The sequence below is a fragment of the Oncorhynchus nerka genome, linkage group LG18, assembly GCF_034236695.1.
Source record: "Oncorhynchus nerka isolate Pitt River linkage group LG18, Oner_Uvic_2.0, whole genome shotgun sequence".
NCBI classification, from domain to species: Eukaryota; Metazoa; Chordata; class Actinopteri; order Salmoniformes; family Salmonidae; genus Oncorhynchus; species Oncorhynchus nerka.
This window is the reverse complement of record NC_088413.1, coordinates 53973544-53999227: the sequence shown is the minus strand read 5'-3', so window position 1 is coordinate 53999227 and position 25684 is coordinate 53973544. Positions and strand designations below refer to the sequence as shown.

The following is a 25684-nucleotide window of genomic DNA, read 5'->3' as shown; positions in this document are numbered from 1 at the left end:
AAATATCCATAACTAACATAGCATTAACACTTTTCATTATGAATTTACAACTCCATTTGATCTGTGGATACACTTGGCACTGGAAGATTCCAAGGTTTTCATTCACTTATTTTAATTCTCCTTTTTAACCGACAATAGATGAAGTCTAAAGACTGTCAACCAGTGCAGATCCATCGCCTCCGCCCATCTTCTGTGAGGATGGGGATTCTGGTTAATATCACAGAGAGAGAAGGAGTACACTAGCGAGAACACATACACACATGCACACACACTGAAGGGGATTCTCATTATTCTTGATGAAAAAATGGATCAGAATAAAGTGGGAGAGAGAGAGCGAGAGAGAGAGAGAAAGAGAGAGAGAGAACGTTGGGCATTCAGAATTTTGGAATTGACTCGCAATCACCTCATGAGTTGAAATCCAATTGAATTGGCCACACCACATGGGATGTAGAATTTTAATTTGAGTGAAAGGAAGTAGAATTGAATTCAGTGAAATTCAAAGAAATTCTACACAGTCATAAAACATGAGAGTTTCATTGAATCTGACAGGTCACACTTCCAGACACCAAAGAATACATAACTTTTCTCTGGAAACAGGGTTCATAATACTCCTTTAGCCTTAGTGCTAAAGAATAGGCTATTATATTTCCATCAACCATTTTGTTTGTTTGGCTTCTTTTTGAAGGGTCCGTGCTATTTCCCTGAATTCAATTATATTGCCTTTAATAAAAACTTTAATTCAAATTCAGTTCAAATACAATAATTTAATTGGAATATGTGAGGCATCCTCAATTTAATTCTGATTTGAGCACAACCCTGATAGAGAGAGTGGAAGGGGGATCCTTACAGTGACACCTGCTATTATAATCTGACCACACCCTCTGCACATCAACTATAAAGCAAGAGCTTATCTCCCTTTGATCAGCTTGAATGTGGCACTCACCTCTCCACTCTCTTTGAAAAGGAAGAAAAGGAGTATCTGCCATTTAATGTCTGGCTTTTGTCTTTACTGTGTATGTGTTTGTGTTCGAGAAAAAGAGAGTGTATGTGTGAGAATGTTATAGCTACAGAGAGTATAACCCATAAAATATTCACATCTGCCAACAAGGAAACATTAAAACGTGAGGGTATATGAACAGCAGATTTATGAGGCTAATAAAATGGATCAACTGAGACATCTCTTAACTGCAGTTTGTAAGTGTTCCACTGCATTGGGCCAAGAGTCCTCAGGAGTTCAACACCTCCCTGTGAATAGGTAACGGGAAGGTAAATGGATGGTGTGTAGGAGGATATGTTGCAGGTCCTCCGGTAGTTTAAATGGGTCAGAGAGGGACTAACACTTTGAAGGACTGGCACATGGGAGAACTTCTGTCACTGTGTTTCAAACAACACCTTATATTAACATGCTGACTAGACCGGGCATGTGCGTGCGTGCGTCCGCATGTGCCATTAGGCGCATTTTGATTCTGTCCATCCCCAACAGACGTGATCAGGACAAACATGTTGAAATATCAAAACGAACTCTGAACCAACTATATTAATTTGGGGACAGGTGGAAACACATGAAACATGAATGGACATTTAGCTAGCTAGTTTGCAGTTGCTAGCTAATTTGTCCTGGGTTCATAAACATTGAGTTGTAATTTCACCTGAAATGCACAAGCTCCCTTTTTGGGGATTTTTGTAGAATTTTTTCTACTCCAACTAATAATCCACAGATAAAATGTGAAACCTAGTTAGCTTCGAGTAATCTCTCCTCCTTCAGTCTTCTTATTCTTCTGTGGACTTTATATGGCAGTTAGCCACCACCTTTGACTGGAGTGTGGACCTCATTTCATCTTTCAATCACCCATGTGGGTATATGCTCCTAAAATCCAATGAGGAGATGGGAGAGGTGGGGTTTCCCAGGGTGTCAAGCATTAAACATAAAACCAAGTTCTATTTTAGCACCTGGCTATGCAGACGCTCGTTGGCGTGCGAGCAATTTGGACTAAATTAATGAATAACATGTATGTGTACATTTATTTCGCAACGCTCGCACACGCACCGCTCGCACATGCAATGCGGGTGGGTGTGGTCAGCATGTAACATGTCAGTCCATTTCTCAATATGTCCACCAGAGATGGTTTGTTTTACCGTCTGTATTCACCCTGTATCTATGGGTAAACTTTATCATGCCCATATCGGGATGGAGTTATAGTGCACTCTTCAGACCCCTTTACTTTTTCCACATTTTGTTACGTTACAGCCTCATTCTAAAATGGATTCAAAACCAGTTTGTTTTAGACATTTTAGCAAATGTATTAAAAATAAAAATGGAAATATCACATTTACATAAGTATTCAGACCCTTTACTCAGTACTGTGTTGAAGCACCTTTGGCAGCGATTACAGCCTCGAGTCTTGGGTATGATGCTACATGCTTGGCACACCTGTATTTGGGGAGTTTCTCTCATTTTTCTCTGCAGATCCTCTCAAGCTCTGTCAGGTTGGATGGAGAGTGTCGCTGCATAGCTATTTTCAGGTCTCTCCAGAGATGTTCGATCGAGTTCAAGTCCGGGCTGGCTGGGCCACTCAAGGACATACAGAGACTTGTCCCGAAGCCACTCCTATGTTGTCTTGGCTGTGTGCCTAGGGTCTTGTCCTGTTGGAAGGTGAACCTTCGCCCCAGTTGGAGGCCCTGAGAGCTCTGGAGCAGGATTTTATCAAGGATCTCTGTACTTTGTGCCGTTCTTCTTTTCCTCGATCCTGAATAGTCTCCTAGTCCCTGCTGCTGAAAAACATCATGCTTCACTGTAGGGATGGTATTGGCCAGGTGATGAGTGGTGCCTGGTTTCCTCCAGACGCGATGCTTGACATTCAGGCCAAAGAGTTCAATCTTGGTTTCATCAGACCAGAGAATCTTGTTTCTCATGGTTTGAGTGTCCTTTAGGTGCCCTTTGAAAACTCCAAGAGGGCTGTCATGTGCCTTTTACTGAGGAGTGGCTTCCGTCTGGCAACTCTACCAAAAAGGCTTGATTGGTGGAGTGCTGCAGAGATGGTTCCAACTCTGGAGCTCTGTCAGAGGGACCATTGGGTTCTTGGTCACCTCCCTCACCAAGGCCCTTCTCCTCCGATTGCTCAGGTTGGCCAGGCGGCCAGCTCTAGGAAGAGTCATGGTGGTTCCAAACTTCTTCCATTTAAGAATGGTGGAGGCCCATGTGTTCTTGGGGACCTTCAATGCTGAAGACATTTTTTGGTACCCTTCCCCAGATCTGTTACCCGACACAACCCTGTCTCTGAGCTCTACGGACAATTCCTTCAACCTCATGGCTTGGTTTCTACTCTGACATGCACTGTCAACTGTGGGACCTTATATAGACAGGTGTGTGCCTTTCCAAATGTCCAATCAATTGAATTTACCACAGGTGGACTTTAATCAAGTTGTACAACATAAGGCTGTACCTGTTGTATTCGGCGCATGTGACTAATACATTGTTTTTGTTGTTGATTTGATCTCAAGGATGATCAATGGAAACAGGATGCACCCGAGCTCAATTTTGAGTCTCATAGCAAAGGGTCTGAATATCTATGTAAATAAAGTATTTTTATAAATAAAATTTAAAAAACATTTCTAAAAATCTGTTTTCCCTTTTTCATTATGGGGTATTGTGTGTAGATTGATGAGGAAAACATGTATTTAATCGATTTTAGAATAAGGCTGTAATGTAACGAAATGTGTGAAAAGTGAAAGGGTCTGAATACTTTCCGAATGCACTGTATATTCCAACAAGATCACAATAAACATTAAATATATACTGTATGTTTCCTACCTTGTCAAGGTTTTGATTGATGGTGAAGTTGTCTCTCTCCAGAACTTCCAACATCTCTTGACTCCCCATGTACATAGCATTGGCTGAAATAAAAGAGGAAAAACAAGTCACATAATTAAGCTGTTGTTATCATACTCGATGGCCAGTTTATTAGGTTAGGGTTAGGTTCATAAAACTAGGGCATGGCTCGCTATATAAAGCAGGCAGACAGGCATTAAAGCATTCAGTTACTGTCCGATTGAACGTTAAAATGGGCAAAACGAGTGACCTAGGAATGGTATAATTGTTGGTGCCAGGTGCGCCGGTTCCAGTATCTCAGAAACGGCCGGCCTCCTGGGCTTTTCACAAACGACAGTGTCTAGGGTTTACCGAGAATGGTGTGACAAACGTAAAACATCCAGTCAGCGGCAGTCCTGTGGGCGAAAACAGCTTGTTAATGAGAAAGGTCGAAGGAGAATGGCAAGAATCTGTGCAAGCTAACAGGCGGGCCCACGAACAGGCCAATAACGGCACAGTACAACAGTGGTGTGCAGAACGGAATCTCGGATCGCACAACTCTTCGGTCCTTGTCACGGATGGGCTATTGCACCGGGTTCCACGCCTATCAGCTAAAAACAAGAAGAAGCGGCTCCAGTGGGCATGCGATCACCAACACTGGACAATTGAGGAGTGGAAAAACATTGCCTGGTCCGACGAATCCCGGTTCCTGTTGCGTCATGCCGATGGCAGAGTCAGGATTTGACGTAAGCAGCATGAGTCCATGGCCCCATCCCGCCTGGTGTCAACGATACAGATGGTGTAATGGTGTAGGGAATGTTTTCCTGGCACACGTTAGGTCCCTTGATACCAATTGAGCAACATTTGAACGCCACAGCATATCTGAACATTGTTGCTAACCAGGTGCATCCCTTCATGCTACAGGGGTCCGACCGGGTACTTGATGGGTGTACCTAATAAACTGGCCACTGAGTGTATAACACTGTTCCTTCTATTTTCTCAAGCTGTAAAAACACACAGACAGACATGTAGTATCACACAGGCATGTGTAGTATCATTGTTTTAACATTCAACAAAAATTCAAAGGAAAGAGAACGAGGACTAAGAAATCAGAGATGAATTTCTCACCCCCCCACTAACTCCCAATTATCCATCTCAATCTTACACAGCTGGAAAATATAATGGGAAAGAACATGGATGGCTCATTGGATACCAGAAATGATAACGGTAAAAATGTGAGTGAAAGATGGGGAAAACCCTCCCTGGAGAGCAGTGTAACCCAATGCCTTTGATTCTACGTTCCATTACATTTCCCATTCAGCAGCATGAACTTTTTATTAAAAACATTAGTCGAGGGACACTTTTTTTTAAATTCTTTTATAAAGCTGCACTCGCTGGAAAATATTGCTGCTATTTCAGAAGTTTTGAGAGTCCATCAATAATTCAGACACGCAAGCTGCACACACACAAACACACAAAATCATCGAACCGAATAGCTAATTTCTGCTCAACACAATGATTCAAGGAAATGTTCAGTGAGAGTAATCTCTAGGCTGTACTCAGTGGGTGGTTGGGGAGGAATATATGGATGAGAAAAAAACTGTTAATATCCTGTACGAATATCCTCCTGTCCTGTGAGTGATCACTCACGCCTATCTCCTCACTGCCACGGTCCCTTTCTGGATGAGGTGGTGGCAGTGGGGGGTTTGTGTGTGTGTGTGGAAGGGGGAGGGGGGATTCAGGTCCCCATAGCTAGCCACTCATATTTCCATCTTTTGCTGTTCCGAGGAGGAGGAAGCGAATGTTCGTTTGCAAATCTGCACCACTTGTGCGCATATTAATCATAATCTGTGAGCGGCGTCGCCTTGTATTGTGGAGTGCCGGCTTTGAAGCGCTTTGTACCTGGCACAGGACTGGAGAGAAAGAATGCTTTTCTTACTCCAAAGGCCAAGGGTGAGAGGCAGAAACAGTGAAAGACGAAAAGTTCCAAGTCAGTAAAGAGGGTGTGATTATTTCATATAGCACTGGTTTGTTTAGTCTTTGAGGTCATTTCCTACATTTTGAGGGCTTAGCCCAGGGTTGTAAGGCAGCTTGTACGTCTCCCAGAGATCCCGGTGAGTTGGGGGTTTCAACAGCTTCACAGCAACAAGAGGGACACACTTAGCTCTCTGATTTATGCTGCAGAGGGATGGCCAACAGGAGAGAACGGCCTAGTGAATGCAGGCATTGTGTGTGTCAATTTGTGCAAAAACTGTGCGACACACTGCAACCTGAAGGATCTCAACAGATGTGCTGCACATATGTTTCTAAAATACAGTCTCCATTGAAAATTAAATCAAAATGTGATATTATATTACCATCTGGCTATTTAATAAGCAATTCAATTGTACATCCAAGATGAGTCAATCATAGCTTCTGTGAGACTGTGCTTTCAGACACTCAAGACAGGGGTGGGGGGGACTATTATAGATCGAATCATAGGAAACATTGAAACCGCACCGTAACCCTGTCTCAATCAACATCTAGCTGTCTAGAAAAACTCAACCAGTAACTCCTGTTTGTGAGACATCTTGAGGTGCTGCCCCGGGTCTTTATGGGCTACTTCCTACATTCCACACACATTTTTAACTATCTCCGTAAATCTTCACTCTCTGTAAAATCCAGCTTTTTCTGAGTGTGTAAATTACTTCATGATAGCATCCCCTTGGTTCCAAAGGTCTTTAACCTTGTCAAGCTGAATACTTTCTCTTCCCACCATTGTGTAATTACTCATAAGTGGTTAATCTACTTCCATTTAGTTACACAGCCTTACTGTTGCATATGGAGCAATACTACATCAAAATAAATTATTCCTCTTTGATGGTATGCACATTTGACAGTGTGGCTTTAAGTAAAAAATGCATTGAGTATTCACCGAAACCAACTAGATGCTGTTTCAGGTAGATGTTATACTATTTTGAGAGAATATACTGTACTGTATATGGTGATATAGGAAAAACCAACCTCAACGCAAATACACCTTGATTTCAAAGCCTTTAGGCATTTGGGTTGGGTGATGTTTGATCTCTCACAAATGGCCAGTTATCTGCGTATTATGACAGAAAACAAAATCTGTACCCCCTTCCTCCGTGCGTAGCCATGGTGACTCATGTGTACCTGCCGATATCAGCAATATTATGTTTAAAATATTCTGTTTACCCCAGTCACTCACATGTCAAGTTTGAGCATAGTAACCTCTAGGCTACGTTCCTGGTCTTTCTGTAACACATGACTGAGGACAGAATCCTAACTTGCGGAAGTCAAGGTAAATCATGCATCAACGTCAATGGAAGACTTGTGATGCAGCTTGAGTTGCATGTAAGTAAAGATGAATTAGAGCACAGTAAGGAAAACAGATGGGATGACAAAGAGAGTAAGAGTAATAGGAACTTAGCAAGAGAGAGAGAGAAACAGAGAGGGGGGGGCTAAGGGGAGGGAGAATCCAACCTGTCCATGAGATCTGTTGGGGGAGACATCCCCAGCTGTAGCAAGCTCCCTTATCTCTAGCAGTGGAGTTGGGGGTTGTACTTGGTAGGGCATGGCATTCCAGCCCAATTTACAGATCCTCACACATGTGGCTCGTTAGTGACTGGCTGAGGAGATAAGACCAGAGAGAATCAGCAGCACAGATCCCAGATCAGATTGAAACCACTGTCTCACTGCTGCTGCCAGCACTAATAAGTAGCTACAGTGCCTTACTATAGCTAAACACTCCCACCTGAAACAGGCTATCATCTTGCTGTTTTTGTGAGGTTGTAATCTACCTGTAGCATAACATTGATTTTATAACATGTAAAATCTCATGCAATCAGCAAAGACCAGTACAATGAGGAAGTTGAGAAGTCCAGTCACATTTACCCTGTGTTTAGGTAATGATGGCAAAACATTACACATATCAAAGAAAGTTAGTGCAAGACTTTCTCTTCGTGCTGCACATCCCTCTTCCCAGTATGGAGTACGTGGAGAGGATATTGTTCACTGTGTTACTTGGACTTCCTTAAGAAGAAAAAAGGCCAGTCTCCCTCCAGCTGAGTGATGACATTGCTCTACCTGGTGCAAGGTTGCCTGCTTAGAGGAGTTTAATCCCCTTCCTGCTGTGCTCCTGATGTATATGCTGCTAACTCTGTTCCACTTGGCCCCGGAGTCTGAAGAGACAGGCTGTGGAGTCAGTCTCTGACTAGATTGCCAACTCACCAGCAAACAGGATGAATACCAGCAACAAGCAAAGGCATGCAGGAATGAGAGAACAATGAGATGTGTTCAAATAAGCTGAAGAACAAACAAATATTGTTTTCCAAGAGACAGATGGGTGGGATGGAATGTCTGACACAGTTCAGTTAATAAGTAAGCTATACTTACTAAATAAATCAAATGAATACTTCAAACAATAAAGTGTGAACAAAATTCTATATATTTCGTATTGTATAATAATTGGCATTAGGCTACAATTTATGGTCAACTCAATTGTCTAGAGCAGTACAAGCTAAGAAATGGGGTAAAGACTATTGCTTTCTCTTCAAAGCTGTATAATAATGGTGGCGGCCTGTGACTGCTACTGCTATTGAGCACCCAGAACCCTCCTTCAGCACCAAAACATCAACGTTCTCTGCTTGGGATTTCAGAAAAAATAAACGCTGAAATGTACGCAGGAAATTCCATCTAATCGCAACATGTTTTGTTAATTAGGCCTGTCAACTGGCCATTTATTATATACTGTATGTATCACATGACAGAGAACCATCTGTAGCCAAGGGCCAATGTTCAATAGCGCAACACCAATAAGGAACAACTCTATTCCACCTTGCATTTAGAATTCAAAGAAAACTGATCTTCTCTTTCGAAAAAAGGTATAAAACCATTAAGAATTTAGGTTGTTTAAAGCCATATTTAACTAGTCCGAATATAATTAATTGAGCAGGAAAACGCAAAGCATTTTGACCATGAGGGAATAAAAATTCCAAAAGCAAATTAAAGGGAAGTGCTAATGATAAAAAACATGCTCAACAGAGGCAAGAAGAAGAAGAGGCTTTCTGACCTCAAAGGGAGAGACTGCGGGCATGGCTACTTGCTGTAGAGACGTTTTTTTTGGCATAGGCCCTCAGGCCGCCACAACATCAATCTCTCCTCCCAGGACAAACGGTGGGGGAAAACAGAGCGCACTTCAAATCCGAGGGAAAGAGAGAGTGAGCTTTCCTCCACTCTGTGCAGGAAGGAGGGATGACTGACTCTTCTCCTCCTCCAAGGAGCGGTCTTAATTACTCCCGCTTATACCCATACCCCAGCAATCATCTGGCAAATAAAGAGGAGGGGATATATTCTAGGAGTTCTAATAAATAACATATAATCTCTGACAGTGAAATATGCCATCCTCCTCTTGGCAGCCACTCCCGGCTGGGATTATCTTTGCTTTATATAAACCTAATTACAAACATCGTATCTCCTGATGCTACAGTAATGTATGCCTTCGTGTGCCAAAACGGAGATACTTTCTTTCTTCGTTCAAAAGACTGGATAAAGCAACATGGGATTCACACGCAACGTTTTATGGGGGAAGTCACTACTGGATAAAAGAGAACACCGTAGGAGAATATACACATACAGTTGAAGTCGGAAGTTTACATACACTTAGGTTGGAGTCAATAAAACTCATTTTTCAACCACTCCACAAATTTCTTGTTAACAAACTAAACTAACTATAGTACGCAAGTATAAACACCAAGAGACCACGCAGCCGTCATACCGCTCAGGAAAGAGAAGCGTTCTGTCTCCTAGAGATGAACGTACTTTTGTGCGGAAAGTGCAAATCAATCCCAGACCAACAGCAAAGGACCTTGTGAAGATGCTGGAGGAAGCAGGTACAAAAGCATCTATATCCACAGTAAAATGAGTCCTATATCGACATAACCTGAAAGGCCGCTCAGAAAGGAAGAAGCCACTGCTCCAAAACCGCTATAAAAAAGCCAGACTACGGATTGCACCTGCACATGGGGACAAAGATCGAACTTTCTGGAGAAATGTCCTCTGGTCTGAGGAAACAAAAATATAACTGTTTGGCCATAATGACCATCGTTATGTTTGGAGGAAAAAGGGGGAGGCTTGCAAGCCGAAGAACACCATCCCAACTGTGAAGCACGGGGGTGGCAGCATCATGTTGTGGGGGTGCTTTGCTGCAGGAGGGACTGGTGCACTTCACAAAACAAATGGCATCATGAGGAAAGAAAAGTATGTGGATATATTGAAGCAACATATCAAGACATCAGTCAGGAAGTTAAAGCTTGGTCGCAAATGGGTCTTCCAAATGGACAATGACCCCAAGCATACTTCCAAAGCTGTGGCAAAATGGCTTAAGGACAACAAAATCAAGGTATTGGAGAGGCCATCACAAAGCCCTGAAACCTATAGAACATTTGTGGGCAAAACTGAAAAAGCGTGTGTGAGCAAGGAGGCCTACAAACCTGACTCAGTTACACCAGCTCTGTCAGGAGGAATGGGCCAAAATTCACCCAACCTATTGTGGGAAGCTTGTGGAAGGCTACCCGAAACATTTGACCCAAGTTAAACAATTTAAAGGCAATGCTAAAAAAACTAATTGAGTGTATGTAAACTTCTGACCCACTGGGAATGTGATGAAATAAATAAAATATGAAATAAATCATTCTCTCTACTATTATTCTGACATTTCACATTCTTAGAATGAAGTGGTGATCCTAACTGACCAAAGACAGGGAATTTTTACTAGGATTAAATGTCAGGAATTGTGAAAAACTGTGTTTAAATGTATTTGACTAAGGTGTATGCAAACGTCCGACTTCAACTGTAATTGTGAGCATGTACAGACTATGGAAATTATAATATAGACAGGCCAAAATTTGATTGTCTTTACATGGACAGGTTAATTACTGTAGTTTGACAAAGCTTGAGTTCACTCGTTTCCCCTTCTTCTTTGGCTCTGAAGTGAAATGAAACTGAATTGAACAGAGGGAGAGTCTCACCAGCGGTGTCCACATTAATGAGGCTAACAGTAGGCGGCACGGTCGAGTGGTCCAATGAACGCAGCCCTCTAAAGACCAGCTTCACCATGAAGGCCTTGAGTACATCAGGTAGAAGAGAGAGGAGGAAGATGGGCAGGTAAGCCACATAGCGCAGGCGGCACAGCACCGGGGTCATGACCCTTCCCTGAGGGGTCGCCGCCATGCGCTCGATGGTGGGGAACAGCATCACTGACTTCACCACCTGCACAAGAACGTGTAGAAGAAAGGATGTTAGCAATACCCAACTTAAACCTCCTTCTTCTATGCATTAATTCAGTGTGTCTTACAATAAATATAGAAGCATAGATAGTCCATGACATTCACAGACCTTCACCTAACTTCAGCTTTTTATGGCTTCAGTTTTAAAGATGGACTATTGCACTTTTTGGGCATCATGTTTTAATAAATACAATGAATTTGGTTTTGGATTTTTCCAAACTTTTTGACAATGTGCAGGTATCTTATTGCAACATTCAGTCCAGAGTTAAAAGTTGTGTGCAACTCTAATGTTATGCTACACTAGTGCTGCCAGGGGGCACTATGTGAAGGAGTTGCTTAAGTGGAGGAGCAAGGGCATAAAAGACAAAACAGATGGAGAGAAAGAGAGAAAGAGAGAAAGAGAGAGAGAGAAATAAATAAATAAATTGTTGGTGAGAGCATGTGTGTCGTAGTGGTAGAATGAAAGCGGTAAAAGCGATGAGATGTCGAGAAAAAGAGAGGGCGTGACATGGGCAATGCATGTGCTTACATGAGCTGGAGAACAAATAAAAAAGAGGAGAGAAAAAGTGAAAGAGAGAGAGATAGATACTGTATATATATATAGATAGATAAAATGAGAGTCAGACAGAAAAGACACCAGTCCTAGGAAACAGGAAGCACCTGCCACTGTTTGGCCAGCAGCAGACTGGAAGAGTGATAAACCTCAACATAACAGTCAGTCATCGACCCAGAGAGAGCAAGGATGTGAATATTATCCATCCTTTGTGGTTGCTGTATTTCTCTTTTTCTTACCAGTTCAAAGCAGGGATTGATAACCTAGATCCAGAGATCCTTATGGGGACCCGGAGGTTTAACTCCTTTTCAAGGACTGCACCAGGGACATAAGGAATGGATGGAGAGGTGGGCGGAAGGATAGGTTTAAATTTAGGGGTAAAAGGGGTGAAGAGGGGGAAAGAGAGAGACAAGGAGGGAGGAAGAGAGAAAGGCCATCCTCCAATGTGAGTGAAACAAACTCACTACATGGGGAGGGGGACGGGGGCAAGCAACCACATATTAAGAGATAACATAATAGCATGCATACCTCTTAAGTCGACCCTCTACTTTTTTGAACATTCTGTTAAAAATCGCGCAACATTTCAGCGCCCTGCTACTCATGCCAGGAATATAGTATATGCATTTGCTTAGTCTGTGTGGATAGAAAACACTCAGACGTTTATAAAACTGGTTAAATCACTGCTGTGGCTTTACCAGAACGGCATTTACATCGAAAAGCACAGGAAAAACTGATCACTGAAAATGGGAAAATATATCCATGCGCTACTTGAACCCATTGATAAAGGTGAACCACAATTAAATGACTGAGGTTGCAGTACCTACAGCTTCCACACGGTGTCTAGAGTCTTGTCATTTCCCTTCGAGTTTTTTCTTGGTCAAACACATGCGAGGCACCGTATTTCTTCAGGTCTAGGACCGGATATTTTCGTTGAGTTTCTAGCCGGACATTTTTCCAGACGGACAGCTAATGATCTTTACATCGCCTCCTGATGAATTTTATCGCTTATTAACGTTTACTAATACCTAAAGTTGCATTACAAACGTATTTCGAAGTGTTTTGTGAAAGTTTATCGTCGACTTTTTGAATTTAAAAAAATTACGTTACGTTTTGAAACAATGTTTTTTTCGTTTATCACACAGTCTACATATAACGATATCTAGGCTTTATATGGACCGATTTAATCGAAATAAAGACCCAAATAGTGTTTATGGGACATCTAGGAGTGCCAACAAAGAAGATGGTGAAAGGTAATGAATGTTTTCTATTTTATTGTGCGGTTTGTGTAACGCCGAAATGCTAATTATTTTGTTTACGTCCCCTGCGGGTCTTTTGGGGTGTTACATGCTATCAGATAATAGCTTCTCATGCTTTCTCCGAAAAGCATTTTAAAAATCTGACTTGTTGCCTGGATTCACAACGAGTGTAGCTTTAATTCGATACCCTGCATGTGTATTTTAATGAACTTTTGAGTTTTAACTAATACTATTAGCATTTAGCGTAGTGCATTTGCATTTCCAGAGCTCTAGTTGGGACGCAAGCGTCCCGAGTAGAAGCAAGAGGTTAACAGTGATCTACTACTGTGAAACCTGTGACGTTCATAGTTTACCACAGTATGAGTCATAATACCCACAAAACCTAGCGGTCAAACACGGAAATGGTTCCAATCGTTTTTCCAACATTCATTTTATCTATTGTGGATTTGACAAACACTTCAAATAAGGCTGTGTTTCGTGTAGGCTTACCCTGGCATGACGTTTTGATAACCGTGTAAATCTGACTCGGGCAAGGTGACTTTTATCAATATATTCGCCTATATTTACCACCATCAAAATGAAATGCTAATTAGCTGCTAATGTGGCTATCATACAGAACTAAAAATGAATGTCTCAAGCTTCACATCACTAGGCTGGACAATAGAACGAGTCAACATTCACCCAAGGCTGAAAAACGGCAGAAGAACGTTGGCTAAGCTGGAACACTAGCACGAGCCCATAGCAAATGAATGGAATCGAACGTTCACAGAGCCTGTTTTGACTGGAGTGATGCTTGGAATTCCATTTCGCCTAAATGGCACAAAAAAAATGTATCCTTTTTATTTGACCACTTACTATCTGTTCGTCAGACGAAACTGGAAAAAAACTACTTGTGTAGAAAGTAAACATCAGCACCTCGATGGTGTCAACTGTGCTTATGTCTGCATAATGAGAAAGTAGGGAAAAAATGAAAACTTCTGACTATTTCTGGTCTAGAGATTGATGACAACTAAGCTCGCTACCCAGACTTACATAATTACAAAGAGGAGATTTTCATGACTAAAATGGTGCCCGACTTGGAAAAAAAATCGAAATATTCACAGTGAGATATTTGGTGAAATAGACAGACATGCCTATAATTCCCCTATAGGAAACAATGGGACGACCTCAGAGTTCCATGAGTAATTTTTTGTTGATGTTTACATTTTATCTACCAACAACGTGAGCAGGTCTCACTGCCAACAATAGCGAAGGCATTGTGACGTAGAACAATAAGCTGGGAATAGAATGTTCGGAAGGCGAGTTGGTGCCACGGTGCTCAATAGAACTAATAGAGGCTGGCAGGGTGAAAAATGCCCTAAAATAAGGTCTGTTTTTTTGTGATTGCTTCAAAACGACGGCAAGCAGCCGGTCATATTATGAAACTGGGCTCCACGGCTGATGCAATGAACTAGTTTTTATCAGAAAAAAAGCGTTGTAATGTGTCCAGCATAACATCACTCACCAGGGCCATGATGATTTGGAAGAGACTGCCGAATCGAGGCAAACGTAAGAATCTTTGGATTAACTATCTAATGTTAGCTACATTTTATAATGAATAAATTGGCTAAATTGGCTACAATTCTGTGAACTGTCTTGGGCAAATTCTACATTGAAAATGCCTGTTATTTAGTTAGCTAGCTCATGGTTAGCTAGTTAGCAACATTAGCCTGGTTACATGACTACATTTACATACAAAACAAGCTTTTTTTTTTGGAGCCAACGGGTGTGCCTGAGTCTTATCACCTCTCAACTAAACAAAAATATAAATGCAACATGTAAAGTGTTGGTCCCATGTTTCATGAGCTGAAATAAAATATCCCAGAAATGTTCCAAATGTACAAAAAGCTTATTTCTCTAAAATGTTGTGCAAAAATGTGTTTACATCCCTGTTAGTGAGCATTTATCCTTTGCCAAGATAATCCTTCCACCTGACAAGTGTGGCATATCAAGAAGCTGATTAAACAGTATGATCATTACACAGGTGCACCTTGTGCTGAGGACAATAAAAGGGCACTGTAAAATGTGCAGTTTTTTCACACAACACAATGATGTCTCAATGATGTATTTGAGGGCACATCCAATTGGCATTATGACTGCAGCAGAGCTGTTGCCACATAATTTAATGTTAATTTCTTTACTATAAGCTGCCTCCAATGTTGTTTTAGAGAATTTGGTAGTACGTCCAACCGGCCTCACAATCGCAGACCACGTGTAACCACGCCAGCCCAGGACCTCCACATCCGGCTACCTCACCTGCGGGATCGTCTTGAGACCAGTCACCCAGACTGCTGATGAAACTGTTTGTTTGCACAACCCAAAAAACTGTCTCAGGGAAGGAAGCTCATATGCGTGCTCGTCCTCCTCACCAGGGTCTTGACCTGACTGCAGTTCGGCATCATACCCGACTTCAGTGGGTAAATGTTTACCTTCGATGGCGACTGGCACACTGGAGAAGTGTCCTCTTCATGGATAAATCCTGGTTTCAACTGTACCGGGCAGATGGCAGACAGCGTGTATGGCGTCATGTGGGTGAGCAGTTTGCTGATGTCAACTTTGTGAACTGAGTGCCCCATGGTGGCGGTGGGGTTATAGTATGAGCAGGCATAAGCCAAAGGCAACGAACACAATTGCATTTTATCGATGGCAATTTGAATCCACAGAGATACTGTGACGAGATCTTGAGGCCCATTGTCATGCCATTTATCCACCGCCATCATCTCATGTTTCAGCATGATAATGCACGGGCCCCATGTCGCAAGGATCTGTACACAAATCCTGAAAGCTAAAAATGTCCCAGTTCTTCCATGGCCTGCATACTCACGAAACATGTCACCGATTGAGCTTGTTTGGGATGCTCTGGATTGACGTGTTCGACAACATGTTCCAGTTCCCACCAATATCCAGCAACTTTGCAGAGCCATTGAAGACGAGTGGAACAACATTCCACAGGCCATAATCAACAGCCTGATCAACTCTATGCGAAGGAGATGTGTCACGCTGTATGAGGCAAATGATGGTCACACCAGATACTGACGGGTTCTCTGATCCACGCCCCTACCTTTTTTTAAGGTATCTGTGACCAGCCTATGCATATCTGTATTCCCAGTCATGTGAAATCCATAGATTAGGGCCTCATGAATTTATTTCAATTGACTGATTTCCTTTTATGAACTGTAACTCAGCAAAATCTTTGAAATTGTTGCATGTTGCTTTATATTTTTGTTCAATGTATGCAAGCTCTTTCAACCTGAAACACAATTATATATAAACGCATGCTCCACTCTCAAGTTGGAGTTGAACTTGTTGACTGATGCCATGGCGGTGGCTGCTAAGAAGAAGGGAGCAGCCGCGAACCAGAAGGCTGCAGCCAAGACAGCACTGGTCCACACCTGCCCTGTCTGTCAGTGAGTAGTATTGGTTGGTACTGTATGTGCCTTTAGGTTCCTCTCCATGTGCAGGCTATTGTACTGGCCTGTGTGGTACAGTCTTTCAAATGGGTAGTAGTTTGTTGCATCGAATTGCTGAGTTTATCATTTGTGTCAACTTCAATCTAAGCCACAAATTGTTAACTTCCTCCATTTTGAACTTTAACTTTATAGATGCAGACCCGAAAACATGCAAGCAGGACTTTGAGAGCAAGTATCCATAAATGAACATGCACACTCAAATGGACCTATAGCTGGGGTAAGATTCTTCCATCATTCACACATAGTAGACATAGTGTATACCCCCATGTTGTCAACAAAATGCTGTCCTCAAATATTAAGTTGTATTGTCTATGGCTCAATTTGTGGAAATACTGTAATCACTCATTGTAATTGTCTTTAATATTGTGATACACAGACACACAATGACCACGACTTAAATGCTGCAACTGAGACGGAATGATGCCGAGGGACACACGCCGAGACCCCGAGTATGACTGGACATGCGCCGGATACTTGTGACAACAACCTAAAAAAGGATGCAGAGGCACTCCAGCACCCCATTTTATGTTTATTCCATGGGCAACCATCGCTCTAGATACCCTTTATTCCACACTATGCCTTTTATGCCCCATGGTCCCTCAACTTCAGACACTTTGGAAATCTCTATTAGCCCCTCCCCACATTCACCCATATTCCCTATGCTGCTTGTTTCACTTGTTCTTCTCCTGATTTGATAACATCACCGATCCTCCACCAAATTTCACAGTGGGTGTGAGACACTGTGGCTTGTAGGCCTCTCCAGGTCTCGCACCCACTGTGAAATTTGGTGGAGGACCGGTGATGATGGTGCTTCAGCAAGGCTGGAATCGGGAAGATTTGTCTTTGTGAAGGACGCATGAAGTAAGCCACGAACAAGGTTGTCCTGGTTGAAAACTTGCTTCCTTCTCCTCTGACAATGTTCCCCAACTCCGAGGATTGTTTTATCCAGCAAGACAATGCTCCATGCAACACAGCCAGGTCAATCAAGGTGTGGATGGAGGACCACCAGATCAAGACCCTGTCATGGCCAGGCCAATTTCCAGACCTGAACCCCATTGAATACCCCTGGAATGTGATCAAGAGGAAGATGGATGGTGACAAGCCATCAAATAAAGCCGAGCTGCTTGAATTTTTATTCATAAAGTCACCAAACATCAATGTGAAAGAATGGTGGAGAGCATGCCAAGGCACATAAAAGCTACAGTGCCTTGCGAAAGTATTCGGCCCCCTTGACCTTTGCGACCTTTTGCCACATTTCAGGCTTCAAACATAAAGATATAAAACTGTATTTTTTTGTGAAGAATCAACAACAAGTGGGACACAATCATGAAGTGGAATGACATTTATTGGATATTTCAAACTTTTTTAACAAATCAAAAACTGAAAAATTGGGCGTGCAAAATTATTATTATTATTCCAGGTCTGACAACATTGCATCTTTTTTGTTATTTTGACCAGTTGTCAATTTCTGCAAATAAATGCAATATATTTTTATTTGGAACTTGGGAGAAATGTTGTCAATAGTTAATAGAATAAAACAAAAATGTTAATTTTACCCAAACACATACCTATAAATAGTAAAACCAGAGAAACTGATAATTTTGCAGTGGTCTCTTAATTTATTCTAGAGCTGTGTATGCATTGTTTCCAATTTTGATTTCCTTAAAACAATGTAATTGTTTGAGTTCAGGTGTTTGACGAATTGATGGGTGACTAGATGCATTCTTGTCAAATAAATATGCTTATTCATTCATGATTATAGATACATTCAGCAAGTAGTTAATTTGGCTTTGAATCTGCAACAGAACATGTCAACACAGTAGATCTGAATTGCTTTAATACAGCAGTGCATTCTGACACCATGAATTGAAATCGATTTCACCTTGTTCATATAGTTGGCAGAAATTATAAGAGATTAAATAAAGACTTCCACCGGCTGGAGAAGAGGATCTAGTAAAATAAGGGTATGTTGCTAATATCATCTAGGTAGGTAGCTAGCTAGCTATATAGATTCTTTAAAAAAAAACTAGCATAGTATTCATGGCACATAAATATCTATACTGCTACGAGGATAGTATGCTGTACAGGACACAAGACCAAATGCATAAACAAGACACCAAATATTAGTTAAATAAAATATGGAACAGTAAATTTAAAAAATTCAATATATCTTTCATTTTAGATTAAAGTAGAAAGTAGCTAGCTAGCTAGACGAATCTATTGATAAAAAAGTCACCTTGTCCAAGAGAGATTTACAAAGTTATCAAAAATTCACGCCAGGGTAATTTACACGAAACACAGCCCTTATTTAAAAGTGTAAAATCCACATTGGATAAAATGAATGGTGAAAAAAACAGTTGTAACCATTTCGGTTATTTAACCGCTATGTTTTATGGGTATTATGATGCGTCCACAGTGGGGCTCAATTAGAGGCTCTCCCTTTTAAAATAATCAATGTTGCTTCATCATTAATCTTCTAATTTCATGGCTCGCTTTGGCAATACTTCAACATTGAGTACCAATGTAGCCTTGTAACTATAGATTAATGGAGATGTTAAAAGATACCAATATGTGGTAGTGTGAGTGTGAGAGAAAATGTAGTATGTTTGAGAGCAAAAGAGAGACAGAGAGAAAGAGGGTGCGCAGAGGGACACAGGTGAGCTTTGATGTGTAAAGCGGTAGTTTTGATGGGAAGCAGCTCCTCTTCCAGTGGAACAGAGGAATGTTCTAAAGACTATAGAAAGAAGAGGCTGGTGCTTAAACACTGAACAAACTGCATAGGCTCAGACACACCCTAATGAAAGAATAATACTAACTAACCAATATAATAACTAATATCACAAACACACACACAAAACACACCCAGACAACCACACACATGCACAGACAAACACACTTTATTCTTCAGTCTCTTCCTCTCCCTTTAACACACCTAAAGTGCCTTCAGAAAGTAGTCATAACCCTTGACTTATTCAGCATTTTGTTGTGTTACAGCCTGAATTCAAAATGTATTAAATGTATTACTATTCTCACCCATCCACACACAATACCCCATAATGACGAAGTGAAAACATGTTTTAGAAATCTTTGCTAATTTCTTGAAAATTAAATACATAAATATCTAATTGGCATAAGCATTCACAAGCCTGAGTCAATACATGTTAGAATCCCTTTTGGCAGCGACTACAGCTGTGAGTATTTCTGGGTATGCCTCTAAGAGATTTGCACACCTGGATTGCACAATATTTACCACATTATTCCCTTTTAAATTCTTCAAGCTCTGTCAAGATGGTTGTTCATCATTGCTAGACAGCCATTTTCTAGTGTTGCAAAAGATTTCCAAGCCGATTAAAATCCAAACTGTAAGTAGGCCACTCAGGAACATTCAATGTGATCTTGGTAAGCAACTCCCGTGTATATTTGGTCTTACCTTTTAGGTTATTGTCTTGCTGAAAGGTGAATTTGGAAAGCAGACTGAACCAGGTTTTCCTCTAGGATTTTGCCTCTGGTTAGCTCTATTTCTTTTATTTTTATCTTTAAAAACTCCCTAGTCCTTGCCAATGACAAGCGTACACATAACATGATGCAGCCACAACTATGCTTGAAAATAAGAGTGGTACTCAGTGATGTGTTGTGTTGAATTTGCCCCAAACATAACGCTTTGTATTAAGGACATAATGTTAATTCCTTTGCCACATTTTTTGCAGTTTTACTTAAAACCTGTTTGTCTATGGGGTCATATTGCACTTCCTAACGCTTCCACTAGATGTCAACAGTCTTAATAACATTGTTTGAGGCTTCTACTGTGAAGTGGGGGCGATTGAGAGCTGTTTCAACCAGAGGTCTGGCAGAAGGCCATGACCTGATCACGATTGCACCCGTGAGAGCGACCTGCGTTCCATTGTATTTCTAAAGACAAAGGAATTCTCCGGTTGGAACATTATTGGAGATTTATGTTAAAAACATCCTAAAGATTGATTCTATACATCGTTTGACATGTTTCTACGAACTGTAATGTAACTTTTTGAACTTTTCATCTGAACTTTCGCCTGGACTTGCCCGCGCCTCGTGAGTTTGGATTTGTTTACTAAATACGCTATCAAAAGAAGGTATTTAGACATAAATGATGGACTTTATCGAACAAAACAAACATTTATTGTGGAACTGGGATTCCTGAGAGTACATTCTGATGAAGATCATCAAAGATAAGTGAATATTTATAACGCTATTTCTGACTTTTACTGATTCCACAACATGGCGGGTATCTGTATGGCTTGTTTTTGTTTCTGAGCGCCGTACTCAGATTATTGCATGGTTTGCTTTTTCCGTAAAGCTTTTTTGAAATCTGACACAGCAGTTGCATTAAGGAGAAGTATATCTATAATTCTGTGCATAATACTTGTATCTTTTATTAAAGTTTATGATGAGTATTTCTGTAAATTGATGTGGCTCTCTGAAAAATCGCCGGATGTTTTCGAGGCACAACATTACTGACCATAACGTGCCAATGTAAACTGAGATTTTTGGATATAAATATGAACTTTATCAAACAAAACATACATGTATTGTGTAACATGAAGTCCTACGAGTGCCATCTGATGAAGATCATCAAAGGTTAGTGATGAATTTTATCTCTATTTCTGCTTTTTGTGATTCCTCTCTTTGGCTGGAAAATGGCTGTATGTGTCTTTGTGACTAGGCTTTGACCTAACATCATCATATGGTGTGCTTTCGCTGTAAAGCCTTTTTGAAATTGGACACGATGGGTAGATTAACAGGAAGTTAAGTCGCTCTGGATAAGAGCGTCTGCTAAATGACTTAAATGTAAATGTAAGTTAAGATTTAATTTGGTGTATTGCACTTGTGAATGTATGAAAGTGAAATATTTTTGAATTTCGTGCTCTGCCTTTTCAGCGGATGTTGTTGCTAGCGGAACCCCTAGCCCGAACAAGTTTTAAGTGCCTTATTGCAATCAGGATGTATGTTATGGAATATTTTTTATTCCAACTTTTCACTCTGTCATTTAGGTTAGTATTACGGAGTAACTACAACGCTGTTCATCCATCCTCAGTGTTCTCCTATCACTTCTTGCGACTCCAAACCCGTATCCGGGAGCGTAATCATAGCCTCAAGCTCATTACCATAACGCAACGTTTCCTATTCATGAAAATCGCAAATGAAATTAAATAAATATATTGAAACACAAGCTTAGCCTTTTGTTAACAACACTGTCATCTCAGATTTTCAAAATATGCTTTTCAACCAAAGCTACACAAGCATTTGTGTAAGATTATTGATAGCCTAGCATAGTATTAAGCCTAGCATTCAGCAGGCAACATTTTCACAAAAACAAGAAAAGCATTCAAATAAAATCATTTACCTTTGAAGAACTTCGGATGTTTTCAATGACGAGACTCTCAGTTAGATAGCAAATGTTCATTTTTTCCAAAAATATTATTTGTGTAAGAGAAATAGCTCCGTTTTGTTCATCACGTTTGGCTAAGAAAAAAAACAAAAATGCAGTCAACACAACGCCAAACTTTTTTCCAAATTAGCTCCATAATATCGACAGAAACATGGCAAACGTTGTTTAGAATCAATCCTCAAGGTGTTTTTCACAATTCTATTCGATGAAAAATCATTCGTGGCAATCGGTTTCTCATCAGAGGCAAACGGAAAAATACTGCAGCTGGAGATTACGCAATAATTGCGACGGAGGACACCAAGCGACCACCTGGTAGATGTAGTCTCTTATGGTCAATCTTCCAATGATATGCCTACAAATACGTCACAATGCTGCAGACACCTTGGGGAAAACGTGGAAAACGTAAGCTGACTCCTAGCTCCTCCACAGCCATATACGGAGTCATTAACATGAGGCGGTTTCAAAAAATGCGGCATTTCCTGATTGGATTTTTATCTGGTTTTTTTTCTGTAACATCAGTTCTGTGGCACTCACAGACAATATCTTTGCAGTTTTGGAAACGTCAGAGTGTTTTCTTTCCAAAGCTGTCAATTATATGCATAGTCGAGCATCTTTTCGTGACAAAATATCTTGTTTAAAACGGGAACGTTTTTCATCCAAAAATTAAAATAGCGCCCCCTAGTTATAAAAGGTTAAACTCTATCTGTTTTAAGAGTAACTGTATTTCCGTCACACCGGCGATCACGAGTCATGATGGCAGTCAAATTCCAGGTGACCGTTTAGTAACGGTAATCAGGCTTCTCCAAGCTCTAATGCTGCTGATGGCCATTATACCAAACTGGCTAACTGCCTGGTACTAAGCACTCTATTGTCCTTCTAATGACTCTGACATCAATACAAATGTAATCGAAAATCGAATCAAGCTCATGTTGCGCAACATTTCTATAGGCTATGCAATTGTGTGAGAAAACAGAGTGATGGCCTCTATTAAAAAGAGGAATATCCCATCAGCTTTCTATAGGCTAGGCCTACTATATTTATTTCTCAACTTTCCTAATATTAAGCAGGTTGCTTATCTTTACAACAGGAGTATAGACTACCTGGCTGGCATGAAAAGGAAGCACGGGAAAAGCGTCCTCCATTCGCTATTGAAGTGCATAGATTACTTTTTATTTTATTTTACTTTTTCTAATCATAGTCACACACCTCAAGTAGCCTAGCCCATAGGCCTATATGTTTTGATAAGGTTTGTATCACAACTAAAGTGGCCAAATAATTACTTAAAATGAAGCACATTAATCCGCTTTACAACGGGTGGGGAAGACAACGGTGCATTTTTATGGTGAAAATTATAATAAAATCATTACATGCACAGTCGCATTTGTGGTCACTTTTGAGAATGGTGTTTTCCTACTAATGGAACATTTGCGCTTATAGCCCATTGCCGTGTGTGCATTGCTGAGCTTATAATGTGAAGCCATTTTAAGCTAAACATTCTCATCTGTTTCATCAGGCTCGTTGCTTAAAACTGGGTTTTAATGCTAGTGGTTGTATTCATTTGGGATCTATCGCATCCCATTACTGTCACAGACTTTGTTTGGAATATTTATTTCTCACACGGAATAGAATAGGTCAACTTTTGTACTATGAGGGATGGTAGATTGACATAGGCTAATGCTTTTGCTGTTTGTTAGGCCTACTCATCTTGTTGGCTGACGAAAAGTAAATGTGGACAGTTCTTCCAATATCTTCAATATGCGCCTCGGAAATGGATAAGGACGTGCGCAGTTGCGTCCCCGATGTGTCTGTCTTCACTTGTAGCCTGTGAAAAAGACCCGATCACATGACGGAGAGGCATGTGAGTGAGAGTTGCTTTGGCACACACCTGGGAGAAGGGAATTATAATGATTATATTCAGCCCAAGGGCACAATGGCTACTGGCCGCAAAAGGCATGGATTTTTATAGGGGGCATTACGGCCACACAGAGGGGATGCAGCCAGGAAATTTGAGGCATTATCAAGTGCTTGTCAAATTGTGAATGAGAGACTGATGAAGTGTGTACAGCCTGCGCAAAAAAAAAAAAAGCAGAGCTCATGCCTTTCATGTGACTTTTTTCAAATCATCATTAGAGTCGCATCATACAGCCTTAAAATGTATTACAAATCAAAACATATAGACCAACATTTGTATCACGACTAAAGTTACATAAATAACTGAATTAAGCATATAGGAGTACCTGTTTCTTTGTTAACGCTCAACACAGAATGTGCGCACTCCCTCAAATCGTTTGGAGAAAATATCCTTTCTATTTTATTCAGCTATGTTCAATTGTATTCTTCATACTATAAAATAAAAATAATGCCAAGGAATTCTAAGCAAATCTTGTCTGCTAAATGAACTATGAACTAGCACACAGTCATATGGCATAGCCAGATCAGGACCTAACATAGGGACAACTCAGAGTATGCTATTCTGTTCTTCTGAAATAGACTACATTTTCTTCATATCATGTTTCTTGCGACCTGTATAAAATTAATAATGGATTTATTGTGATAGTGTAGGCTATATTAGATGGATTTCTTAGACTTTATAAAATGTAGATGTTCCAAAGGTCTGCATCAGTGGCTTGTAGGCTATGGGTGGAAGCCAGGAGAGGCTAAATGTGTTTATGTTAATTAACGGTCAATTACCGTGAGACCAGCAGTGATTTGCTTGACAATCACCAGCTGACAAAATTTCATGACCGCCACAGCCCTAGTCTCATAGTGAAATCCCTGAGCAGTTTCCGTCCTCTCCAGCAAATGTTAGGAAGGATGCCTGTATCTTTGTAATGACAGGTGTATTGATACACCATCCAAAATGTAATTAATAACTTCACCATGCTCAAAAGGGTATTAAATGTCTGCTTTTTTCTTACCCATATCCCAATACAAGAACTTCTTTGCGAGGCACTGGAAAACCTCCATGTCTTTGTGGTTGAACCTGTGTTTGAAATTCACTGCTTGACTGAGGGACATTACAGATAATTGTGTGTTAAATACTATTATTGCACAGAGTGTGTCAACACAGCTTATTATATGACTTGTTAAGCACATTTTTACTCCTGAACTTATTTTGGTTTGCCATAACAAAGGGTTGAATACTTATTGACTCAAGATATTTCAGCTTTTCATTTTAAATTCAGGTTGTAACACCAAAATGTGACCCGTTCCAGGAAGCTAGGCGTATGTCACACATCACTACTTCACAGTAGAGGCATTTGAACATTTTGGCAGAAATTCCTTCTGGAACAAGAACTGTGAACTTTAATGTGCCTTAATAACAAACTTGCATGCCATCTGTAAATACGAATAAAATTGTTAAGCCACAGAAAAAGTCAGGAACCTTCCCGCTAGCCATGATTGATTGAGATAATGGACTGGCTGGACATGCCGAGAGATGAGTTCAGATAGGTCTGCCATGTAGCATGCTTCTGTCTATAACAGCTGCTCAGTATGTGTAGATAATCCATTATACCACAGATGTTTTGAAAGATATCCCGAAGAACTGCAAAAGTGTTGCTACTGCTCACAACTGAATTTAAAAGGCACTATCAACAAAGATTTTGTTGGAAGAATTCTGATGGACGATTGTGCAATGCTGACTCTTTCTGGATCTGAAAATGAACTAGACATTGTAGAGCAGGGGTGTCAAACTCATTTCGCATCATGGGCCACATACGGCCTAGGGAGATGTCAAGTGGGCCGGACCATTAAAATTATACCATACTCTGCTACACTGCTCCACGAAATTGAAAATGTATGGAGTTGTATGAACAGTAGAATTCCATCACACAACTTTTGT

At 40.8% G+C, this 25684-nt stretch overlaps 1 protein-coding gene across 1 annotated transcript in view; it reads right to left on the bottom strand.

Moving 5' to 3' along the window:
• The window catches only part of ldah (lipid droplet associated hydrolase), a 67166-nt gene that overhangs the window by 2214 nt on the left and 39268 nt on the right, over positions 1–25684 (bottom strand). The window contains exons 5-6 of the mRNA XM_029687898.2: positions 10840–11080; positions 3812–3894 (exon numbers count right to left, since the gene is read on the bottom strand). Coding sequence (XP_029543758.2) covers positions 3812–3894; positions 10840–11080 — 324 coding nt within the window. The remainder of the gene's footprint in view (positions 1–3811; positions 3895–10839; positions 11081–25684) is intronic.